This window comes from Tyto alba, unplaced genomic scaffold (assembly GCF_018691265.1).
Source record: "Tyto alba isolate M040663 unplaced genomic scaffold, T.alba_DEE_v4.0 Super-Scaffold_10, whole genome shotgun sequence".
Classification (NCBI taxonomy): Eukaryota; Metazoa; Chordata; class Aves; order Strigiformes; family Tytonidae; genus Tyto; species Tyto alba.
In genome coordinates, this window is record NW_024881262.1 from 18,990,094 (window position 1) to 19,013,752 (window position 23,659).

Sequence of the window (23,659 nt, forward strand, 5' to 3'; positions counted from 1 at the left end):
GTGTATATGAGATGCCACTAAGGACCAATGGGACCAAGCAAACACAATGAGTTTGGTTTGCAGATATAGAGAATATTATCTTCAGAAAACAGATAAAACATAAAAAAAAAAAAATCTATTTCCATTTGCTCAAATTTCCAAAGGAAAGATTCTGAGGTTGAGAGTGGGGGGAGCATTGGGGGGCAGGGGGGAGGTGGAGAGAGGAATAGGGAAGGAAGAGGGCAGCTCTTAAGAGATTTAGGAAGGACATGATGCATTGGAGGTGGAAACAACAGCAAGAGAAAGGTAAGGTCATGTTACCTTCAGTTTTCAGCTGCAATTCAGTATCAAGCCAACAATCAGAGATTTCATCCAAAACAGTAAGATGCACACATCTACCTGTGTGTTCGTGTACATACACACACACTCTTTGGAAAGGAGATAGTTGAGGCTTGGCAGGTTATGAGCAAGGCTGGAAGCACAGGCTCTAGTTCTGCAGGAAAAGGAAACTGAACAAATCCACCTCTCCTTGCAGCTTTTAGTATTAAGTTCCTGTCTATCTCCCAGCATGCTAAAGGATTCCATGTAAATATGAAAATCCAGAGCTGAGCACATTGCTCCCCATAGCTACAATGACCTCCCAATACAACACTGACTACTTTTGAAACATTAGTGGATTTGGGCACAAGTCTTCCATTAAGATACAGTCAAACAAGCTGATAAGGCCAGTTCTGGCCAACAAGGCAGCAAACAAATTATATCTTTGTTTTCAAAGCAAGCAGGTATTAACCAAGCACCATGTGGGTTACCAGAGAAATGCCACTCAGCAGCCACCTTTCAGCAGGCCAGTAGACCTAGCCAGCAGCATCTTCCCCACGGTTCTTTTCCTTTCTCAGAAGCTGTGGGTAAAGAAAGAGAATGAAGTGCAGAGGCAAGCCCAGCTTCTCTGAATACATGCCTGCCTGGTCTCACTACACGCTCGAAGCGGCATGAGAAGTTTTCATACCAGTAGAATAAGACCAGGCTGTGTCCAGCTCCCAGAGCCGCTCTGGGTAGCACATGGGGCCCATCCCGCCAGGGCCACACCATTTGCTCCCAGTGTCAACACACACCCTGCCAAGAGGCTTCGGGGTTGACTCTGTCCTCTGAAGAACCTTGGAAGATGTAAGGAGTCCAGTCTAAAAAAATATGGGTAAACAAAGACAAAGCAGCAGCATTCCTCTTAAGCAGTTCCGTTTTGATCTTTTTTAGCTTAGAAGCTAGATTTAGAAGCTTCTTACCTTCTTGGCCATTTGCCCTTAAGTGGCAGATTGGTCTTTATATAGAAGTAATTCCTGGTCAACTAATAGTATGAGGTATTATATGTCCTACCTTCCCGTACCCCCAGCAAAGCCAGGACAGTCAGAAGAGACCCCATTAGCCCAGAGGCCACTGCACTATGCACAGGGGAGGATCAGCATCAGCCCAAACTGCAAAAGGGGTGGTGTGTCTTATCCATGAATCAGAGACCAGAGCTTTTAAAGGTATTTATTAACACAAAAATGCAATCAAGTGATTGCTTTCTTGCCAGGTTAGTTTTTATTAATCATTAGCTACTGTGAGTCTTAAAGTTTTATCTTAAAATTAGAAATCAGTTTGCTGAAAAAACCTGTAAAGAAGAAAGCTTCCCTTGTGATAGTTATGGACAAGTTCAGCAAGCAAGAAGAGCTCTCATGAATTACTATTATTACTATTATTTAAATTCTGTTAACATTTTATCAAGTTTAGAAAGAACTTTCAGGAAACAAAAATACAAAGAAATGTCTTAGTACCTCCAGTCCTAAAGGGTGGTTTTCTGACTTCTCTTTGACAAGAGAGAAAGTCATCCTAGGAGGAAACTGTACATGAATCCACAGAAAATGCACCACAGCCACAGTTTTGACAGGTAATTCATTACCTTCAAAGTTACTTGGAAACGTGCTGGCCACTCACTTGCTCAGTGCATTTGGAAGTGATGCAAGGTTTATGCTGATGTTACTGATCAGTCCAGGGTTTAATATCTTTTTATTTTGAAAAGATAGCAGATATCGAAAGATTTCAAAGCAGATCTAGAGTTAAGGATAATATAGGCTATATGGTATATACAATGATTTGTAAAAGATAATTGGAGGCAACCATTTAAAATCAAGTTTCAGTGTTAAGTCTGGTTTTTGTAAGTTTCCTCTGAGGTCACAGAAATACTGCCTTAATAACATACTGCTTATGCTAAGTTTTAATAGATACAGCGTCACAGTACAATAAGAAGCACTTTCCAAAATAGTGCCTGCTATGAAATGGAACTTAACAATTTAAGAGAAATAGCTTGTAACGGATTGATTAAACATCAGTCAGTGTTTTGCTTTCGTTCTCTTAAGTTTCAAAACATCCTTGTTTCTCTTGTTTTCCAGGAACAGTGGAATTGACTTTCTAACACAAAACAAGTAAAATAAGCTTAAAAACCCCAAATCTCTTTACAGCGACTGGAGTGCAAGAAATATGATGAGTATTAAAGCATTTTGAAAAAAACAAGCTCATAATGGGTTGCGAGCTGGCTGGTGGCTCTTATTGTTTGCAAAAAGGCTTGCACTTCTATTGCTCCACTTGACACTCAAGCTGTAGCTCAACAGAAAAAATGCCTCCTTGAACATGCTGAGAATGAGCTTTGATCTCAGTTTGCCCACTCATTTATTCAGAAATTAGACTGTAATGGAACTTCATTCTTCCGCTACGATACAGCCACTCGATGCTAAGTACATCATTAAGAGCAACCTTTGATAGATGGTACAGAGATGGGAGTTTACCACCACCAGTGCACCTTGATCCAAGTTGTTCATTTACAAGCTGCATGTGATCACTAGCAAGATTAGGGGGAGAAACATTAGGTGGAGTGAGTTAAAAAGTAAAATTGCAAATGAATTTTTACCAACTGTGAAGACCATCTTTATAAAGTACTTGGTATGCTCATTTCTTTACTACCTTTTCTTTTTAGGTAGACTATGGATTGCTGGAAGGGAACTATAGGCCAGAGCTGGATTTATCCCACACTGATCATCTGTGCAAATGGATTTCTTTCCACAATGAGGCCATCAGAATCCTTTCTCACTCCTTATCTAACTGGACCAGACAAAAACCTAACAATTGAAGAGGTATGTAACTATTCTCTTGAATAATAATTACAATTCTTAAAGCATCAAGTCTTACAGCAATAGCTGAGGGGGAGATTAAGTGTTTAATAATACAGGTATATTGTATCTAGAGACTCATATTTAAGATGCTTCTGGAAGAGTTAGGAGTCACCTCTTTTGCAGGTCAAAACTTTGAAGTCCCTACATTCTTAGGACTTCGAAACCACTTTGGTGGTTGTTTAAGAAACTGATATTTTAAGCAAAATAAGGTCAGTTAGTCCCTCTCTTCACCTAGAACCCCAGAGGAGGGGCAACACTAAGATTTAGTTATACTTACTGTGAAATTGATTACGCTGACAGTGACACAGTGAGTACAAGACTATAGAAAACCAGACTTCCTATTATGAGCTGTTAGGTTGTTAGCTATGTTACAAGGCTGTTTTATGCATTCACTAAACTGTAGAGGTCAGATTCACAATCAGAAAAAGGGGTTGTTTTTGACAAAAGCATGCACTGCAAGTTTTCTTGCTCTGCTCCTCTGTTCAACACTGCGTGCTTCAGAAGTACACTTCCCAACCAACGGGGACATAGTCAGCAAATGGATGAATCATGGATCTAATGGTATAATTAGAAAACACAAGCTTAGTACACCCACATGCAGCTAATATGAAAAACAGTCATTCCTGATGTGCAGTAGCAAATATTAAGGCAGAACCTGCTAGCATAATGTGAACCTAAGGTTTCTTCTGAAAAAGAGTATTTGTAGTTTGGGTTAGTTTTTTTGTTTGTTTGTTTTCCCTTTTTTATTTTTTTTTTAACCACAAAGGGAAGATAACATAGTAACAGCTACACAGTCACTATGTGCAGTTCCGTTTCCCCCATCACGAGGCATATGCATTTTTTTTCCCAGTTCTAACAACTGAAAGAGCTGACCAAAGGCATACAATGAATCATGTAAAAGTTAAAATTAAATAGGCATTCATTTTCATCTACTCTGGGGAGTAGGATTTAGTGCTAGACACACTTTCCTCTGACAAAAACACATTTATAACTGCTTTACACAGCTGCACGTCAAAATCTGCCTTCTTGATAGGCCTTCACTAGAATTATTTAAGCCAATCTATCTGTTTATGTAGTGGAGCCTAGCATCATTATCTTTGTGACTTAAGGAGTACATTTAAAGTTTTGTAATTTAAGGTGGTTTAAGTCTGCACAATTCACACAATTCAGTTTCCTGTCACCGCAACTATGTTCCTAAAATACCAGCTTCAGAAACAACATTTAGAATGTTTTGGGGTTTTTTTAAATATTTCTTCTCTTCTAGGTTACCAACCAGATTTTCCCGGTCTGGACATACTCCTACCTCGCGCTCCTTTTCCCAGTCTTCCTGATTACAGACTACGTGCGCTACAAGCCCGTCCTCCTCCTCCAGGGCATCAGCTTCATCATCACGTGGCTCTTGCTCCTCTTTGCACACGGAGTGGTGGCCATGCAGGTGGTGGAATTCTTCTACGGGATGGTGACAGCCACCGAGGTCGCCTATTACGCCTACATCTACAGCGTTGTCAGCACCGATCGCTATCAGAGAGTGACGAGCTATTGCAGAAGTATCACTCTTGTTGCAGCCACCGTTGCGGCGGTGCTGGGGCAGCTGCTGGTTTCCTTAGCAGGCGTATCCTACTTTCACCTTAACGCCATCACTTTGGCTTCCGTGTCCCTGGCATTCGTGTGCTCCTTTTTCCTCCCAATGCCCCAGAAGAGTATGTTCTTCCACAGGAAAGACGGCTCAGAATCTCTCCCGGGACCCGATAAAGTTGTGGCTAGGGTCAGCTCTGACAGGCCACCGAGCTGCCGAGAGGACAAGAGCTCTGTATGTGCTGACAGGGCACCGCCACCCGAGCAGCAGGCTGATAGTCCCAAGGCCCAGAATCACATGCTGAGAGTCCTGGTGCAGCTGAGCAAGGACCTGAGGGATTGCTACAGCTCTAGGAAACTTCTGTACTGGTCCCTGTGGTGGGCTCTGGCTACGGCAGGCTTTAACCAGGTTCTGAATTATGTCCAAGTGCTGTGGGACTTCAGAGCCCCCTCCCACAGCTCTGCAGTGTACAATGGAGCTGTTGAAGCCATAGCAACTTTTTTAGGTAAGTGAAAGATCATTAACAACTATTTCTAACCCACCCTGTGCTGATGGCATTCTTAAACAAAAAGGCACCAAAACCATTCCTGATCTCCTATGAGGACCAAGATCAACAGCAACAGCCTCCAATATATACCACCCAGTGAGCAAAGCATTTTTTTACTGTACAATTTTACCAGTAGAGTCTTACAAATATATATATAGCTATAAGCTCTTATTTATTTGAGGAGCCTCATTCCACCAAAGTATTTTAGGAGTTTAAGCTCTGTTTAGACCATGAATTTAGCCCCATGTTAACAGTTCAAAAACCCTGGGTGATGACACCTTGCCTATTCCTCCCTCAAATACACCTGGATTTAGGAGGTTTAGGAATTAAAAGAGCATATTAACAGATACACTGCTCTAGCTGGTCTGTTTAGACAGTGGATTAAATATCATTTCAGGATGAGTGCTCCTGAACGATATTCGTTGAATGCATCTGTATCATGACCAATGAGTTTACCTCCTGATGTGACATGCAAGGCCAGGCTGGGCAAGCTCTAATTGTTTAGCCTTGAGAAAACAAAGCATCTTGTTAATACACATAAAGACTTGAATGGAAGGAGTAAGGAAGACAGCCAGACTCTTCCCAGTGGTGCCCAGTGACAGGACAAGAGACAAGGGGCAGAAATCTAAAAGTTCCACTTAAACATACATAAACACTTTTATTGCAGGGTGATTTAACACTGGAACAGGTTGGCCAGAGGTATGGACTCCCCATTCTTGAAGATGTTCAAAACCTAGACAATATCCTGATCAACTTGTTCTAGCTGACCCTGCTTTCAAGCATGGCTAGGCAATCACCAGAGGCCTCTTCCAACCTCAGCCATTCTGATTCACATTACAGTTACTTGGCCCATCCCCATGACATTTGTCTTTGGCCTCAGAACAGAAGGCATATGGGTAAAGTGCAACTTTGCTCAAATAGGTGTGCAGTACCAACGGAGCCTCATTTCCAAGCTCACAGTTGCACAGCTATGTCTCCTCCTTCATGTCAGAAGTCAGATCGCACATTTCTACAAGGAACTGTCAGTTTATTCTTCCTGCAGGCATCATGAAAATGCTTTTTACTGAAGTTACTCCAAAACTCAAGGCTATTGGTTTGAGTGGTATTCCCAAGGGCTTTCTTGCTCTTACACCCTCTGGCACTTGATACTATTTCAGAGTACAGAAAGCACTCACAGTACTAAGAACCTCTGGTTGTAGCAGTGGTGGACCAAAGGAGTAGGCCTGCTACGACTTTTTGAATTCTGATGAAGAGTACATACAACCAGCAAATGTAGTCCAATTTTGCAGTACCATGCTATGCTGCCTGAAAACATCTGGGCAACTGGTACTATCTGGACTCCAATAGCTCACTGCTGTATAAGCTGCCTGGACCAGACTTCTCTTTGCGTTTGAGCTACCAACCTCAGCATATTGTGTTTCAAAGATGTTTCATAAGCCTACAGCAGCCTCTGTGCTAAAGGGATATAAAAACCCCCCATGGCTAGATACCTTCTACTGCTGTAAGACTGTTACCTCTCCCCATTGAGAGGGAGAGAAAAGTAAACCTTGTCATTATTGCCTTGATTTAAAAGGAAAAAAAAAATATCAAGGCACTGGAATTTATTGTAACCATATTACACTCAGGTAAGGGTTTTTACTATATGTGACAGTCAATAAGGCCTTGACAAATGCAGTTCATAAGATTTTTTTCACCAGAAACTGAAAAGACACTTTCATGAAAAAGATAACATGAGGGAGTGCAACACATTTTCATTTCATAAAGATATTTAAATGAAGAACTCCATTATGCATATTTTGGCAGAAAATGCTTGGTGGGTTTGTTCTCTTTGCTCACAGTTATCAAAAAAATGGAGTAACAGCAATAAACTGTACACTGCTGCCTCCAGCCTTAGGCATGAGGCACTTTCTCAGAGTACTTGTCTGTAAGGGCTCTGTAAGCAAGGGAAAAAAAAAAAAAAAAAAACAAAAACACCACCATACACACAAAAAAAAACAACTAAAAACCACACGAGACAGAAGACTCCCTCACCACTAATAGAAAATATAAGCCACACCACTATCAAAGCCCACTGTGCCTATAACAGTCTCAAGAGCTCCTGGCATGATCCATTTACAGACTTATGCAATGGCTCTAGAAGGATGATAATGTTTCAGAGTTTTAATTATTACTTTCAAATTTTTAGGTTCAGCAACATCCATGGCAGTTGGATATGTCAAAGTAAACTGGGATCTTTCTGGAGAACTGGCTTTGGGAATTTTCTCTGCAATGGATGCTGGTTCTCTGTTTCTTATGCACTTTACTGACAACATCTGGGCATGTTATGCTGGTTACCTTGCATTTAAAGCATGCTATATGCTCCTGATAACAATAGCAACGTAAGTATAATATACAACTGTTCTAATTAATTTAAATCATTAAGTATCACATTTTTAAATTTGTCAAGATTTTACTGAAAGCTCCTCTAGAAATAAGATTTTTAAATAGAAATATGTGCTGCTGTCATGGCCTAACATACACAGCTATGCTTAGTTATATGACCTAGCCATTACAATGTTGCTCCAAATGAGAAACTACCTTATTCTGCCTTTAGTTGTTCAATGATCCATGTACAAGTATTTTCTTAATGATCAGTGAACAAGATCTTTATCAAAAATATCCACTCAAATAAGACATAAGTAGGATGCACAATAGTGCCAAAGCCAGAAAAACAAGGCATTTCTGCCAAAATGAAGCTGCTAAAGCTTAATAGCCAAGATTGAAGAGGCTTTATAATTTGAAGAATCCACTGTGCACATTAAATTGCTCCCAAACTTCCCCCCATAAGTAAATTGCAAACATCCTTGTTCTCCATAGTTTAGTTAACCTGTACATTACTTTTCAGGTTTCAGATTGCTGTCAATCTAAGCATGGAGCGTTATGCTTTGATGTTTGGCTTCAACAACTTTGTGGCACTGGTGATTCAGACAATTTTAACTATTGTTGTTGTAGATTCAAAAGGTCTGGGCTTGGATATCAGCATCCAGGTAAGCTACATTACTCACACTGCTCTCCGTTCCCCTACTCTACTCCAAGAAGGTTCTACTCCAAGATTAGCCTTTGGGAAGATACCAGGTAATGTTCTAGCTTCAGACAGTTACTCACTTGAAAAACAGGTTCATTTAAAGTGAAATGGCAGTAACTACTACAACCTACTTGTCCTCTAGTCCTGCCAGTTTTGCATTTCTGCAATAATTTGAAGAATATTTTCATGAGGCAGAAGGGAAATATCACCACCTACTACTCAGGGCTAGTTTCTGTGGTTTGGGTTTTTTGTTTGTTTTTTTTTTTTTTGTTTGTTTGTTTGTTTGTTTTGTTTTGTTGTTTTATTTTTTGTTTGTGGTTTTTTTTTTTTTTTAGTTTATTTAAAGGCTTATAATTCACAAGTTTATTGTCAAAATACCATAAACAGAAGCAGAAAGCAAGACCAAAGGCAATCTACAGGTCTATTACCAGGGTAATTCTGAATTACAGTTTCATTGGATGCACCTTTAAACTACTCTAATTCTGAAAACTAACTAATCTTGTGATTCCCCATTAAATTTCTAAATTTAAACTTACAAACTGAATGAGGTCCAAGTCTCTAGCTTTCATCTTAACAGAGAAGAGCCAGAAAGTGCAGGGCAGCTGTCCTCCTTCCTTACTGGGGTGGGGAAGGGAAGCATGTAACAGAGTATTCTCCCCCCACACACATTTTACAACCAGAATTCCTACAGTATGAAGTCAAGCAGTGAGACTACTCGAATCCTTTTGAGGTGGGACCATTCTAGGGCATGGGTGACAGGGAAGGCAGCAGTGGAGAGACACTCCTTAAGTTACTGCCTAATAGCAAAAGAAGTTTTTGACTCTTCCTCCTCCTTCTTCCCCACCTCCATTTTCCAGTTTCTCATTTATGGCAGCTACTTCACATTCATAGCTGGAATTTTCCTGATCAGAAGCATATACACCATTATTTCCATCAAATGCACAAACACCGGGGTGGCTGGCGAAAGCACTGATCACTAACAAGGGAGACAAAAACAATGGCTGCAAGCAGCAGTGCAGAAAGTTGCATCATTTGAACAATGAATTGGGGGAGACATAATGCTCAATCAAGCAAGACCGGTCAATGGTGAAACAGGTCATTTATGAGCCTACAGCATAAAGAGCTCTGTCAACAGGATGATACATTTTGCCCATTTTCTCCATCACTAGTTTAATACCAAACAATCTTCAAACAATCTATTTCAACTCAAATTTAGTGATCTGACACCAAAACTTCTATTAATCCTCAAGGAGCACAACAAGCAAGTACATAGATGCCTGAACCTCACAAAAGAAGAGCTTACAGAACACAACGTTTGAACTTTCATTTCTACTGAACATTTAAATTAAAAGACAATTTAGTCATAGGTGTTAAGACCTTCAAACATTCCTAGGGAATCTAAAAAGAGAGGTTGCCCCATAGCAGCAAGATGATTTGTGGAAAGCTTGCCACAGAAGCCTTTTGAAAACATAAGACTTTTTCAACTGGAAGTTGTGACATACATTTTTAAAGCAAGTTAACTAGTAATAAACCATTTTTTTTTCCCAAAAGGTGCTACTTCTGTATGTTCAGAGGTGGATTGCTACGATGCTATATAGCATAGCAATACTGCCACTTCAGTTTACAAATGGCCAAATGCAGTCATTTCAAATTCCACACAGACAATGCACTCCTCAAATCTGAAATTACAGGACTACAAGGAAAGCATGTCCTTATATACAGATAAAACTGCTACTGGTGCAGCGACGGCTTTACGGTGAGTTTGTTGAAGGTATATGCATACAACACACTAATCTTCTCTTTGAGAGTCTGTCTCAAGAAGCATATGCATTACAGCTGCCATGCCCCACACACACTTATCTTTGGAAACAAAAAAGCGCCTAAAATAACTTATTTTTAAGCCACGGGGACACCCTTCAATTTCTATACAAGGCAGTCTTAAATAACACAACCAAAAGTTTAGATATAACTAAAGCTAATTAGGGAATCAACTGTAGTCAGTAACGTCTGCTTTGGAGTAAGCTATATCAGACAGCAGCTAATTCCACGGTGTTCCTTTACCACAACTTGCAGATTTGCCACAAGTCAGGAGTAACTGATGTTTCCCCCAGTTCAGCTCACAAGAAAGTAAAAAAATCAGTCATTCCTTTAAAAACGTACTTTTAACAGCTACTTGAGCTTGCCTTTATGCCCCAGTGAGTTTTCTCTTTAAGAGAGCAGAATACTTGCATCATATCTCTAGTTCTCTTTCAGGAATTCCAACTGAATTTGATCATTTTCAAATTAATTTCTTGACTTAGCATTTGTTCCAACACTGTGTTTGGGAGTTTGCAACCATTAAGTATCTTTGAACTGCAGTGCCTGGGCATCACATCGGCCTTGTGGAACTCAGGATGTACCTCTTACAGCATCTTCTTGCACGCATAAGATCTGACCTATTAGGAATAAAAGTATTAATCTAGAAGATTTCCAAATTAATTTCTATATAGAACAGCTAAAGTTATCAAAAGTGAAGTGCTTTGATGCTAAAGCAGAACAGGATACCAAAAAGCGAGTGGAAGTATAGCTTTTTGGCAACTATGCCAGCTGTGTGATCAATTGCGTGAACAACCGCAGAGGTTTCTAAGACAAAAACATTTATAATCATGGGTGAAGAATTAATCTTTGTAGATATAGCCTTTTAAAAATCTAATTAACGTAAACAGCTTTGGTGTCAGTTCCTGCTCAATATAAAGGAGACTCAAAACCATATAAGATCTTCAGCTACTTGTCTGGAGTTTGGCAAACTTAAAATTAGTGAACATACACTAAACAGACATGGTTGTATATTGTAAAAGTTATGAAAAATAAGGTATTCACTATTTCTGCAGCATAATCTAAAACTAAGTGCCTTGCATACTTAAATGAATTTCAGTATCTCTTAGCAGTTATCAGCTTCATTTGGATCAGAACAACAATTTCAATAGATGCCAATCTCATTAGCCCTTGCCCTAAGCTTAATTTAAATCAATTTAGGTGAAGAGAACACAGGATTGTTCCCCTTCAATAAAGTTGTTTATCTCATTGATGAGACATTTGGTTTATTTGGTCAAGTTCCCTGCAATAAGCATATTTAAGCGTTCCACAAGTCTTTCTGAACCCTTGCAGTTCCCTACTCCCCACTGCATTTGTGTCACTATCCCAAAATTAGTACAGTCAACAACAGGGAAAAATTACAGCTATTTATACTATGCTAAAAAGCAGTGGTTAGAGCAAGGGCATCACCAACATCCTTGAAACTCTCAATCATTGGGGATTTTTTTTAGTGAATTTCCCTGAGAATCTTGGGAATTAAACCATGCACCACACACTATCCAGCAGTCCTCATCAGAAGGAAAAGATAGACTTCAAGTCTGTTTTAACTTTAAATATGCCAACAGGACAAACCCAGACATTTAAGTAAGGACTGCTAGCATAAGCTGCCTGTCCCTTGCTTTGCGATCTCCAAAGCTTAAAAAAAATACATACAGAAATTACTACCACCTCAGGCAGGCAACAGAATTCAAAAGCACTGGCATAAGAGTTTTTACAAGCAGTGGTCAAGTCTTTCAGCTCCCCTAGACATACGCAGCTCTAACATTCAGTCAATTACAAGTGAAATGGGGGTTTTTTGACACAATTTTATGGAATAAATTTTCACATTTGTCTCAAATGGGCTTCCACATCCTTTTCTCAAAAATCAATCTGATCTTACTTATTCCTGTTATCTTGAAAGCTGCTAGAATCTTATTCTCCACCTGGTCAGAAACCTTTTTTTAACCTTGCAGTTTATGTATTCATTATATATTTACATTATTTGCTTAGTTCCAGTATTACACCTGAACTTAAGCCAAGTTATCTCTGTTTAAAACACCACCATCAACTACTCTCATGCAGAATTATACTTTTTCTTGAACCTTCTTACTATTACAGACAAGCCAGACTTTTTCCCCCCCTCTACAAATTCCATTCTAGTGTGGCAAAAAACATTCCAGTAAATAAAGAAATAATTGATTAATTTAATATGCCACAGGAGCTCTTACTAAGATATATAGATTTTTATTAAAAGAGCGCTACTACATCTGTGGTACCTTGGCTTGCTACTAACACATACTGTTCTGATCACAATTAAGTCTTGTTCAAAGACTGTCATTAGCTACCCATTACTGTGTGTCTCTTGCAGGTAACTATTTACCACATAACTACTCTCTTCAATTCTTCCAGTGTCCTTCATTACACAGTTACTCTGTCATAATAACCCAAGTTCACTTAACTTTTTCCTGGTTGATAGGTCACCTCACTTGAGCTAGAACAGCAAGCTTAATCACCAGGACATAAAGAAACATATCAAAGTGAGATATGAAAAAATTTTAAGCTTAACTCACCTTCAAGCGTATTGCTTTTGATAATTCAACTGTGTATGAGACTCAATATGTGCATTTTAACCCAATAAAATGTTACTGCACAGAAATAATGCTACACCATTGTTTTTTCTAATATTTATTTTTTTCACCTGCAAACTGTAGCAAAACATGATCAGCTTTATTATGCAGACAGGTATCCCTCTAACATTAGAGATTTAGGCATGTATAAATAGAAGAGCTCTTAGGAAAGGAAAACATTTTGAGAAATGAACAAACCTTCAATTTAACTCCATGACTTCCAATACCAATAGTTAAAATGATGTAGCTCATTCATTTCAAGAGATACAACAGCACCTTAAAGTGGCTGATCTATTTCCCAGTAACATTTTTCACATAACCATGTGTTAAAGTTACAAATACTGATATGCACAAATAGCTATTTTCTAAGAAAAATATGTACAGTACTGCAGCATAATGAATGTGGTATCTGCAATAACTTATTAGCCAATTTTAATATACATGATACCGCTACTTTTTACCTGCCAGTTCACAGGTTCAAGGATGTTACCACAGCCCTCTGTTTTGCACGTTATTACCTGGTGGGGGGTTGATTTTCTCGGGTTTTGTGTATTTTATTTTATTTTTTTAAAGTTTTTTTAAAGGTACACAATGCAGGCTTTTATTTTTACTTCTTAAAGACTTCTTTTGTGTTTAAAGCTAATATCAGTGAAACAAGACAACAGTGCAAGAGGCGCAGAGATGTTATGTGACCACATAAGAGTTCTTTTGGGTAAAGTGTCTATAAGGCTATAAGAAAGGATTGGTTGATGAGCTTCCTGTTGGAAATTGTCCTGTTGGTGCACCAGCCTGGGGGAAAAAGAAAGAAGAAAAATAAGACAAATACTTAAGATTTTTTTTCTATATTTTAAATCACAGATGCAGGATATATAAAAAAGAAAACAACCTATTAGGAAATATTTCCCACATGTTGCAGTTGCTGAAATTACACTACTATAAGAGCATGGTATACAAGTACCACTGTTTTGATTCAAACAGCCCTACAAATGCCATGTCATCATAATACTGAACTGCATTTAGGAGACTCACATGCTGCCTTATTTGAATAAAAAAAAAAAAAAAAATCTTTGCATGTCTCTAATGTGTTAGAAATTACGTCTCTTCAGATATACAGAAGTTATTAATATAATGCAACAACTCACCATAAAAGGGTTACTAGATACTCCAACAGCTGCAACTTGTCCAAAAGGAGTTACTACAGGCTTTGCCTGTCCAAATGCAGCAAAACTTGCTCCTTGGAAAGATAAATGAAAAATATTAATACTAGTAATCAATCTTCAGAGAGTTCTTTGCTGCAGTTACCACACAAAAATAAGTGGAAGCTTGGACTGCACAATCAGCAGCATTAACCTGACTTAAATACAAGCAGGAAAGTAAGTGTAAAAAAAAAAAATATGGCTGGGCTTTTTGTTTGTTTTCAACTGTTTAGAACTAATTAGCTTCCAATTTCCATATATACATTTTTTTCAACGTTATTTTATCATTTAAATTTAAGGAGAAAGTACTTTCCAATTTTCTCTTGCTTGTGCTCTATGAAGTTAGAGAAAGTATTATAATCAGTTGCAGACACTCCAAAAATGAAGACAAAACAACCTTTCTTGCATAAAAACCCTTTAAGCCTGGGAATACTTACAATTTTAGTATCAGATTATGGTAAAATTTCAGTTATGTTATTGCACACTTGCATGCAAGTCAGAAAGCTCAACTACAGAGCCAAAACACGAGTGTGAGAACCCCTCATCAGTATTATCATCAAGTCCACATAGAAATAAATATGCAGCTGTTATTGCTAACTTACAGAAAAATCATTTTTCTCCATGTTTCTGATTTAAACAAGATTATCTAAAATGTATAGACCTACCATTTGGCTGCTGAGGAAAAGCAGTCTGTTGAGGAAAAGCTGCCTGGGTTGGAAACGTGGGCTGCTGGAAGTTGCCACTAAAACTAGTAGGAAGACTGTAGGAGGCAGGAGTTCCAAATCCTGCAGGCATGCTCATGGATGCAGTACCAAATGTTGCTGCTGGTAGGCAAAAAACAACATTCAATTATTTGTAAGAAATCACATTTTCCATGACAATTACTATAATGGCACATTAAGAAAAGTCTCATAATGCCTCAGTGACCATACAAGAGTTAGGTTCAACTTCTACAGCCACTGAACTGATTTGTTAGCCTGGACCACCACCAACTAGGTGCATTATTTACTTCTGCACTTTAAAATGAATGGAATCATTTAAAATGTATATACATCCAGCACATTCAGATATACTTTCTGAAAAGATCATTTTTTTTACATTCTCTACATCATCTACTTCCCCCAGAGTTTTTCTGGTAAAAGTTTGTACACAGCAGAAGCAAGCACTTTCAGGCAGCATAAGCATCTCTGTTTTTCTCCTTCTGAGAAAAGCATGAAAAGATCTTCCTACTTCAAGCTGCATTACAGGAAGTCACAAGTCAAGTCAAATCATAAGGGATACATGCATCCCCTCTCTCTTCATCCCATCTTTAATGTCACTTTAAAGGAAATTCTCACCATGCACATTATTTGCACACAAAGATCCTATTGCAAATGCTCTTACTGTTGAGGTAAGACATAAAACAAAAAACCCCCAAACCTCTCATCTGATTCTCTGCTGAACATTTCAGGTAAAGAACACACAGCTCATATGCAATTCCACATGCCTTCAACAAACAAACAGGAGCACATCAAGTGCAAAAATGTAGTAACAAAACCATTATTCAGTCTTTTGGGAGCTATGCTTGAAAGGAGAAGTGTATAGAAGTTTTTTTTTCATACAAATACAGACATCAGGCATTTTATTCTAGTAACACATTAGACAGGACTTTTCCTTTGAAATGTTATGTTAGATTTTATGCAAGCCTAACTGTATAAAACAAATTAATGTATGTAATGAATATAGCTTCATTATCAGTTGAAAAGTTTACCCCAAAAATATTCGAGGGCAAGACATTATACATACAAAAACTGCTGACAAAGTATGCACAAAACTAATGTACTACTATTGGTCTCAAGTTAGAGTTAGCGGAGAAGCTATTCAACAGGCAAACTTGCTAAAACAGCAAACAAAGGCACAACAAAATAAGCAGTGACTTGGGATATCCCAAAAGGCATCAAGCTACTGTTGGTAGAAACTTCAAGAGTCACTCAACTTGTTAGTGTTATATTGTGACCATGGAAGGTATCAATAATGGTTTTGTTTTAGTTGCTTAATAGGTTGTCTATGTATGCTCTTCTCTCCCTCTGCCCAGCTGCCAAATACCCACACCCATTCCACTTTGAAAAACAAAGTCTTCCGAAATTCTACATGCAGAGAACCAGATAGCTATCAATAAGCTTTTACAAGCAAGAACAATTAGCCACAAGAAACTTGATACCAAATGTGGCCACCTACCAAAATGAGCCTGAGGAAATATGTGAGAGTGCATTGCTCCCGAGAGGCCTTGTGGAAGCCACAAAGAGACCAGACAATGTCAAATCATTTATACACTCTTGAACAGTCATTTCTTAGTTTTATATATTATGTAAATATACACATTTATATGTACCAAACAATTCATCCACAGCATGACCAGCAATAGATTTAAGCTAAGAAAACCATTAGAAATAAATGCTACAAAACAGATCTCCCATGTAATAAACAGCAAAGTTCATGCAGAAAGAAGGCTTAGCATAAAAGGACAAGCTGCAAGTTTACACCTGACACTGAAAGGGGTAGAATAATATCTTTACTTATAGTCATTATCCCCATAACCTAGTACTTAACATCAAGTTTAGCTGCCAAGGGTTGGAACCTCTGCGAGCCAAGAAGAACAGTTTAGAAGGTGGAAGGATAGAGTTGCCATATTCAAACAAATTTATCTAAAGAGGCTACAAGTTCTTAACGATGATCCAAAATAGCACAGTTAGGAATGAGATTAAAGTAAGGAAAAAGATACTGTCAGCATTAAATAGCTGAAGTAGTTTTACCACATAGTATCTCAAAATGGACTGAAAACAAATATTTTAGCAGAGGACATGAATTTGATCAGTTCAGTTTTACCTCAGTCTGATCAGTTTACTTCAATCTAGCTAAAACTTTGAGCAAAGCACAACTCAATGCTAAAATGCATACATCAGCAGATTTAAATCTGTGGAAGTCCACTTAATAGATAAAAGTGCCAAAATTATTTAGCAATGTCTCTGGAGAGGAAAATTAGCATAATCTAGTAGTCATCTAAATCCAAGTTCAGTGTTTTAAAGAAAAGTACAAGTTTGCTTTTTTAAAAAGTGATTAAATTTTATCTACGGAATTATAATTCTACAGCATCCTCTCCCAGAAAAATCAGTGTAACTCGTGAGTGTAAAGATTATATTTAAACATATGCTTTACTGTTACAAAAGATAAAAGTAAACACCACCACCAATGTACTGAATAAGTGAACTAGTCAGAAGATAACAGCCCAAAAGTCTTGTCTTTCTTGGTTCTAGCTTCAGCTTTTTGGTTTTGAAGGCTTTCAGGACTTCGAAATACCAAAATAAATTGAAAAATCAAGTGTACAAGCTTAGCAGTAGAGCTTTCAAGATCCCTGATTTCAGGACAACCTGCTATGAAGCATGCTTCAAAGCCAAGGTTATAGACTTGGAAGCTACTCAACTGGTAATACACAGACTACAAATAGCTTCGGCAGCATTAGAAGATCTTAAACAGATCATTTTGACATTTTTCATGGCCACCATTTGAAATCCTAGGATTGGGCCAAACCCAGGAAAATAATGTCCTCAGCTCAAAACACTCATCATTTATCATCTCAAAAAAAAAGTTTAAGTTGCTTTCTGCAGCCTATTCATAAATATTGTACTCTGCATTGAACAAACACACAATATATCAAATAGACTAGAGACAGATAATACAGAAAATCTTTAAGGAACAAGTTACACAGCTATGAAAAAAGAATCAATGCAAATCTTGACAGAAAGTTTCTCAAACACTTAGTGTTTTTTTCCTAACCTGTTGCTCCTCGGCTATTGGTCTGGAATGGATTTGTTGAAGGTGCCACTGGGGCAACAGGTGCAGCTACAAATGGATTTGTGGAAGGTGTTACTGAAAGATTAAAAGACACTTTATTTAATACAGTCTTTTAAAAATAGCCAATCTGACTCACATTAAGATTACACAGCTTTTATACAGAGATACATAAATATCTAAAATTATAGGAAAAATTAGGAATTGATAATAAATTGCTTAATTTGAAATGTATCACAACAACAGTACTTTTTTGGTATCCTTCAGTAACTTCAATATTACTAGTGTCAAAGTATAATACTATCAACTAAAAATTAATAAGATATTTGCTTACAGTCCACAGAAGGTGTTAGTAACACTTATATACCTCCAAATGGAGCAGGCACACTCGAAGATGCAGGCTGTGTCTGTGCAGTAGCAGCCACGGGTACTGTTCCAAAAGCATTGCTGAAAATAATTCATACATTCACTGAAGTCAGAATTGCTTGTTTAACAATTAAATACAACTTACAATTACTGTTGGTATGTAAAAGAACAGAAAATGAGTGCTTACGTGCAGTTTGCAAACTGCAATATAATTCACTGATGCCAGGGTTAGAGGCTATAACTAGTGCTGAGCAATGAAAAGTCATCTCCACCAACAGCAGGAGAAGGAATATTGAACAGAGTCCATCAGCATAAAGGTTGCAAAGCATAAGCTTTAGGGGCACTTGCAATACCAAGCAGAGCTATAACTGGCATTTGGTATTTATTACTTTAATGATCTAAAAAATAAGTCGTTGGCACCATTATAAATATCTCAGTAATTATTTTGCCAGGAATGATGCTATGATTCAGTATGCATGCAAATATTCTGTACAGGAAAGTGCTACCATCTAACAGATTTATCATGTAATGACTAGAAAGGTGCACAGAACATTCTGCTGACAAAGTATTCTTAATTTTATCTTGTAATACCTTATCAGACAGTACTGCTATTATTTAAAACAAAGGATACAGTTTCAGTAGTACCTCTAAACTCACGCAACATCTCCCTATTTAGGTAAGAAATAAAACCAGATTGGAGAAACAACTTTAAGCTACTTTTCTGCATATTGCTCAAGCCACTGTCAAAAGTCACCTACTTCTAACAAAGTACCTGCTAACGTTACTGGTGGAAGTATACGCATTACTAGAGGTTGCTGTGGAGCTGAACACGCTGTCTAATTCTGCTAGAGCCGCATACTTGTCTGAAGATGCACTTGACTGATTTGGGGCTGACAACGCAGGACCTGCTGAGGCTGACACTACTGTACTGAAGCCACTTCCTTGCTCACTACCACCTAGAAAGAAACCAGATTAAAAGTGATGAAGACTGTTTCACTTTCTGCCATGCCAACAGCTTAAGTTTCAGGCTTAAAAATTAAATAGGCACTAAGGCATATGCACAGGAAAAAGATATGTTTAACAAGCCATCAGCTATTAGCAAAGTGTCAGGCTTCTATAGATACTCCACAAGTCCAGAAAGCCTCTGGTGTTCCTGGAAAATAATGACTCAATACTACTGTCATCTTCTACTAGAAAATTGAACACCATCCCCTCAAATAAACATCCCCTCAAATAAACCATTTCAGAACAAAGCTCTACATTACAAATCAACACAAGTTTTTATACGCCATTTAAGAAAAAAGTTACAGAATAACTAGTTTTTTCTCCTTAACTTAAAAATCAACTAAACCAAGTATCAATGCTACTAGTTTATAAAAAACTAAAGCCAAGTCTTTTTGTGGCAGAGGTAGGAAAGCTATGCTGGTAGTTCTCTGCAACACCTGTAGCTCTCCATTCAAGAGCCTTCACTATAGGTTTTAGCACAAATATAAAAGATATTTTATGTATTTTCATCATTGTGGTAATATTTCCACTTAGAGCATTCATCTTGATAGGAAGTAGGTTACCAAGAAGCAGTCTTCTGATGACATCCTTTTGGAGTGATGACAGTCTTAAAGCTTACTTTCTCACACATTAAGGGTACACTGATGTGAAATCCTACTGATAACTTAGGGCACATTTCGAAATACAGTTACTATTTTGACAAGCACAGCCATCCCTGGCTTACTAAGTATACAGATGTAGAATTAAGCATGTCAAAGAATAAAGTTTAATACCTTGCCCTGCACTGAAGATATTATCTAAATTAGCAAGAGCTGCATATTTGTCAGCTGACTGGAGATTCGGTTTATTCACTGCAACTTTACTGGATGCAGTTGCTGTTGTGTTGCTCTGAGAAGCACTGAAGGCTCCAAAATCAGCACTGGAGGATTTGGGGAAGTTATCAAAGTGAGCAAAGTTAGCATTCACTGATCCAGCACTTCCACCTGTAACAGATTAAGTTAAACATGATCAACACTCCAAAGCTAGAGAAAGTCTCTCCAACTGTAACTGAGGGCACAATAATCCCATCTCTTTGTGGTTACATGAGGCAACATGTTCCCCCACCCCATCCCACACATTTAAGACCTTTTCCCAATCCCTTCAAAGTTACATTGGATTATCAGGAAAAAAAAGTAATATTTTTTAGTCTACAGATGAAGGATAAAAAAACCCTGAGCTTCAACAGCTTAAATCACAGTCATAATTTGATCTTGAAAAACTATATTATATTAATTAGCTGTTAAAAGTAATTTCAACAATAGTATTTTGGTAGAAAAATAAGTATGTCTGAATCTTTAACATTCAAAATACAGAAGCTTCATTTTCCCGTCATATGTATCTAATGAATAGCTACTATTTGCATTTACTTAATGGTACAATGCTTAACCATTTCAGATATCAGTCATCGTTCTAAGCAAAAAACAGTGCCTAGAAGTCCAAAAGTAGTATGATTTCATGCCAAGGTTTAGAGACATAGTTTGGTTCTCTCTTCTCAGATTTTTAGAGTACATCCAATCAGGAAAGAGGTTGGAGGGGGAAGACACAACACAGCTCTTTTTATACCAAGTCTCCACTGATGCCAGAGATACATAAATCAATTTTTAAAATCTGACTTAGGTACACACTACTGAACTTCAGCTCAAATATGAAGCCACGAGCTTCCATCTCTTCAATGTCCAGACAATTTAATCTAGGCAGGTCACATACTTAAATTTAAATGAGTTGTTCCATTAAGTGTATCACATTTTACAGCAATTGCTTGAGGATTGCACTTATACCACAGAACACACAACTTTCTAATAGCATAATCAATAAGCTAAAACATATGCAATAGTAGGAATGAAAATGCTATACTACAATGGCATAAAATGAAGCAAGCTGAGTTTTCCACTGCGTGGAACTTACTGTGTACAGCCTGGAGAGGAAAAGCTGAAGTAAATTCACCAAAACTGCAGCTAGATGAAAGCGTTCTGAACGCTGGACAGCCAGAAATTGTGTGGGGGTTAAAGTTAACATAAGAAGGGAGAAAGAAAATTTGAAAAAAAGTTTAAAACGACACCACACTCAAAAGGAAAAAGAAAAAAAAGGAAAAGAAAGTCAGTCAGCCAAAGATCTAGACAAACAGCAAGTGTAAGCCCAAGCAGAAGTTCTAAAGCATGATCAAATTAAAGGAGCAAAATAAATCTCAGCAATAGGCTCTACACATGAAGTCAAACATACCAAAGTGTGTGCGTATGTTACACAAATGCAGACACACTTTTTTTTGGTACTGTGATGTGCTTTTGGGTCTACTGAAACATTTCTCTTACAAAATAGTCAATGTAATATTTATCAAAAGCAGTATGGTTTACTCTTTTCATAGTTACTTCAGGTGTAGAGCTAACACACACACAGTGCCATAAATCAGACTTTTGAGTAGCATTAGGGGGTAAAAAAAGGAAAAAAAAAAAAGCAAGAACACCACCAAAACAGAAGGAATTCATTTTGAGTTTCCCCAGAGCTTCAGATGACTTGATTGCATTAAAGCACGCAGATGCAAGAAATACTCAACTTATGTACCTTCCAACATAAAGGTAAGGATTATTTCTATTAATTATTAATCAAAAGTGCTAGGAGTTCTACCTGTATTTTGGGGTTGAAAAGAAGACTGACTTGCTGTGGGGAAACCTCCAAAATTACTTGAGCCACTAGACTGTCCAAATGCATCAAAGTTTGCAAAACCTGCATTTGCAGAGTTCTGCGCTGTAAATTGCAAAGGAACAAAACATGTTAATGGATATGGGAAATAAACACAAAAACAGATGTATTAACTGAATTCATGGTCATGACAGCCTCCAAGGGTTATGTCCTACCTTGTAATTTCTGTTTACATGAAAATTATACATGTTATTCTACAACTGAAAGTGGTCTTCGAACAAGCTTTCACGATCACCTGCACAGAGCTGTACCAGTTAATGCTACTTCTCTCCTCCTCACACGTGCTACTACTCACAGCTGCGTGACCTGATGAAGGGTTCAGCTTAACCCTAGAGTGTTTGCAGTGGTGGCTGGTCAGGAAAAAACAGTCAAGAAGTATAGAATACCAGATGTGTACCTACAGAACCCAAGCCAGGTATCATTCTAAATGCTACTTCTGAAAACTAGAATTTGTGGACAAACTAAACACTTATTTGGGAACAAAAGTTAGAAATTATTCTTGTAACATACTGACAATTTGAATTCATCATATACAAAGTGCTTCTTCCTTGGGTGAATTTGGTTTGGCACCACTTGTGAGTAGTTTTGGCTAGGTTTATAAATTTCATTGGAAAATTCAGTTTTTTAAAAACTAAATCAGAGTGCAGAAATATGGAAAATCAATACCAATGTCAAGAAGACAGCATTCATAGACTGTATCCACAAAATAAAATCCAAGGAAATTTCAAATAGAATTTCAGTTTTCGCCTTCCTTTCGTGCCAGACTACAGGAGAAAATAAAAGTTAACACTCATCTAATTCCAAGCATCTGGACATTTCAAGCATCTATAGATGCAACAGGAGTTGTGTGCCTGACTGAAGCTCCACAGAAAGTAACAAATACAGTTATAAGCAAGGAAAAATATGTCTTAAATCAAGTGCAGAACAAACCTGTGTATATAGGTAACTTGAGTTACTATCCAAAGAAAGCCCATAAAACATCTTCTAGAGTAACAGATATAATACATTGTATTTTTGGGTCAGGATTTGTTTATTCTGAAGGGATTTTGTAGATTATGTATACACAAAAACAATTATGCTGATTGTTTAAGTAATGTAATTAATAGCCAGGTAACGTTAAAAAAAGTTGCATTATTTCACTTAATTTCTATTATAAAAGCATCTGTAGTAAAAATTTATAAACCAGGACATTTTTATACAAACTGCTGTATTCCACAAGGCTGCTAATATAAATGAAAGTGCAAGTATTTCCCTTCACAGGGTATACTAGGAGAGAGGGTGAGGTTTGACTCTACTTGATATCACTTTTTATTAGAAGTATGCATGCATATTTTGTTTACATGGTTTTCGTTTGTTTTGTTTTTGAGCCAGTAACTTAAGAGGAATAGAAAACAAATTCAATTGCACTTTGCTTTAAAATAAAAGTGATGCTTTTATCCTGATGCATCAATTGGATAGGGACTAGTCAGAGACTGATGTTAGGTTGATCAAATAGGATTGAGTATGTAAATGTCACTCCTCGAATTGTGACAAAATTTCTCGTTTTAACCACTTAAACTACTATGTCAGAAATCTTAAAATGAAGTATCTTTTGGGTCTAGATTAAAAACTGGAATGTATTATATTGCAGGCCACTTTTCACAATTTTATTGCATCAGCTGACTCAAAAAGTATGATTTTAAAGTGGGGCCATGTTAAA

General features: G+C 37.6%; 2 protein-coding genes across 11 annotated transcripts in view; one reads left to right on the plus strand and one right to left on the minus strand.

The window, feature by feature from the left end:
- Window positions 1-2,982: 2,982 nt before the first annotated feature.
- Window positions 2,983-12,804, plus strand: LOC104355494 (thiamine transporter 2). 2 transcript variants are annotated; one of them, XM_042793498.1, is made up of 5 exons: window positions 2,993-3,143; window positions 4,447-5,263; window positions 7,491-7,683; window positions 8,190-8,331; window positions 9,227-12,804. In XM_042793498.1, exons 1-5 carry the CDS (start codon window positions 2,994-2,996, stop codon window positions 9,347-9,349), a joined length of 1,425 nt encoding a protein of 474 aa, XP_042649432.1. In that variant the 5' UTR covers window position 2,993; the 3' UTR covers window positions 9,350-12,804. The 2 variants fall into 2 exon arrangements, with proteins under 2 accessions (XP_042649425.1, XP_042649432.1); XM_042793491.1 differs by having other exon boundaries at window positions 2,983-3,143; window positions 8,190-12,804.
- A 67-nt stretch (window positions 12,805-12,871) lies between these two features.
- Window positions 12,872-23,659, minus strand: part of AGFG1 (ArfGAP with FG repeats 1) — a 35,410-nt gene continuing 24,622 nt past the window's right edge. The window contains exons 6-14 of one of the 9 annotated variants that reach the window (XM_042793449.1): window positions 21,169-21,240; window positions 19,998-20,207; window positions 18,992-19,175; window positions 18,221-18,300; window positions 17,839-17,931; window positions 16,243-16,290; window positions 14,691-14,849; window positions 13,972-14,063; window positions 12,872-13,618 (exon numbers count right to left, since the gene is read on the minus strand). In XM_042793449.1, coding sequence (XP_042649383.1) covers window positions 13,559-13,618; window positions 13,972-14,063; window positions 14,691-14,849; window positions 16,243-16,290; window positions 17,839-17,931; window positions 18,221-18,300; window positions 18,992-19,175; window positions 19,998-20,207; window positions 21,169-21,240 — 998 coding nt within the window. In that variant the 3' untranslated portion in view covers window positions 12,872-13,558. Of the gene's footprint in view, window positions 13,619-13,971; window positions 14,064-14,690; window positions 14,850-16,242; window positions 16,291-17,838; window positions 17,932-18,220; window positions 18,301-18,991; window positions 19,176-19,997; window positions 20,208-21,168; window positions 21,241-21,885; window positions 22,006-23,659 lie in introns of all 9 variants that reach the window. The other 8 variants (XM_042793483.1, XM_042793439.1, XM_042793436.1 and 5 more) reach the window with 8 other exon arrangements.

What these genes read in the sequence shown, in the direction of transcription:
- LOC104355494 (XM_042793491.1), top strand. Translation starts at nt 2,994, where the DNA reads ATGGATTGCTGGAAGGGAACTATAGGCCAGAGCTGGATTTATCCCACA. An exon ending in AAAACCTAACAATTGAAGAG is followed by an intron (nt 3,144 to 4,446) that starts GTATGTAACTAT and finishes CTTCTCTTCTAG; the next exon opens with GTTACCAACCAGATTTTCCC. An exon ending in AGCCATAGCAACTTTTTTAG is followed by an intron (nt 5,264 to 7,490) that starts GTAAGTGAAAGA and finishes TCAAATTTTTAG; the next exon opens with GTTCAGCAACATCCATGGCA.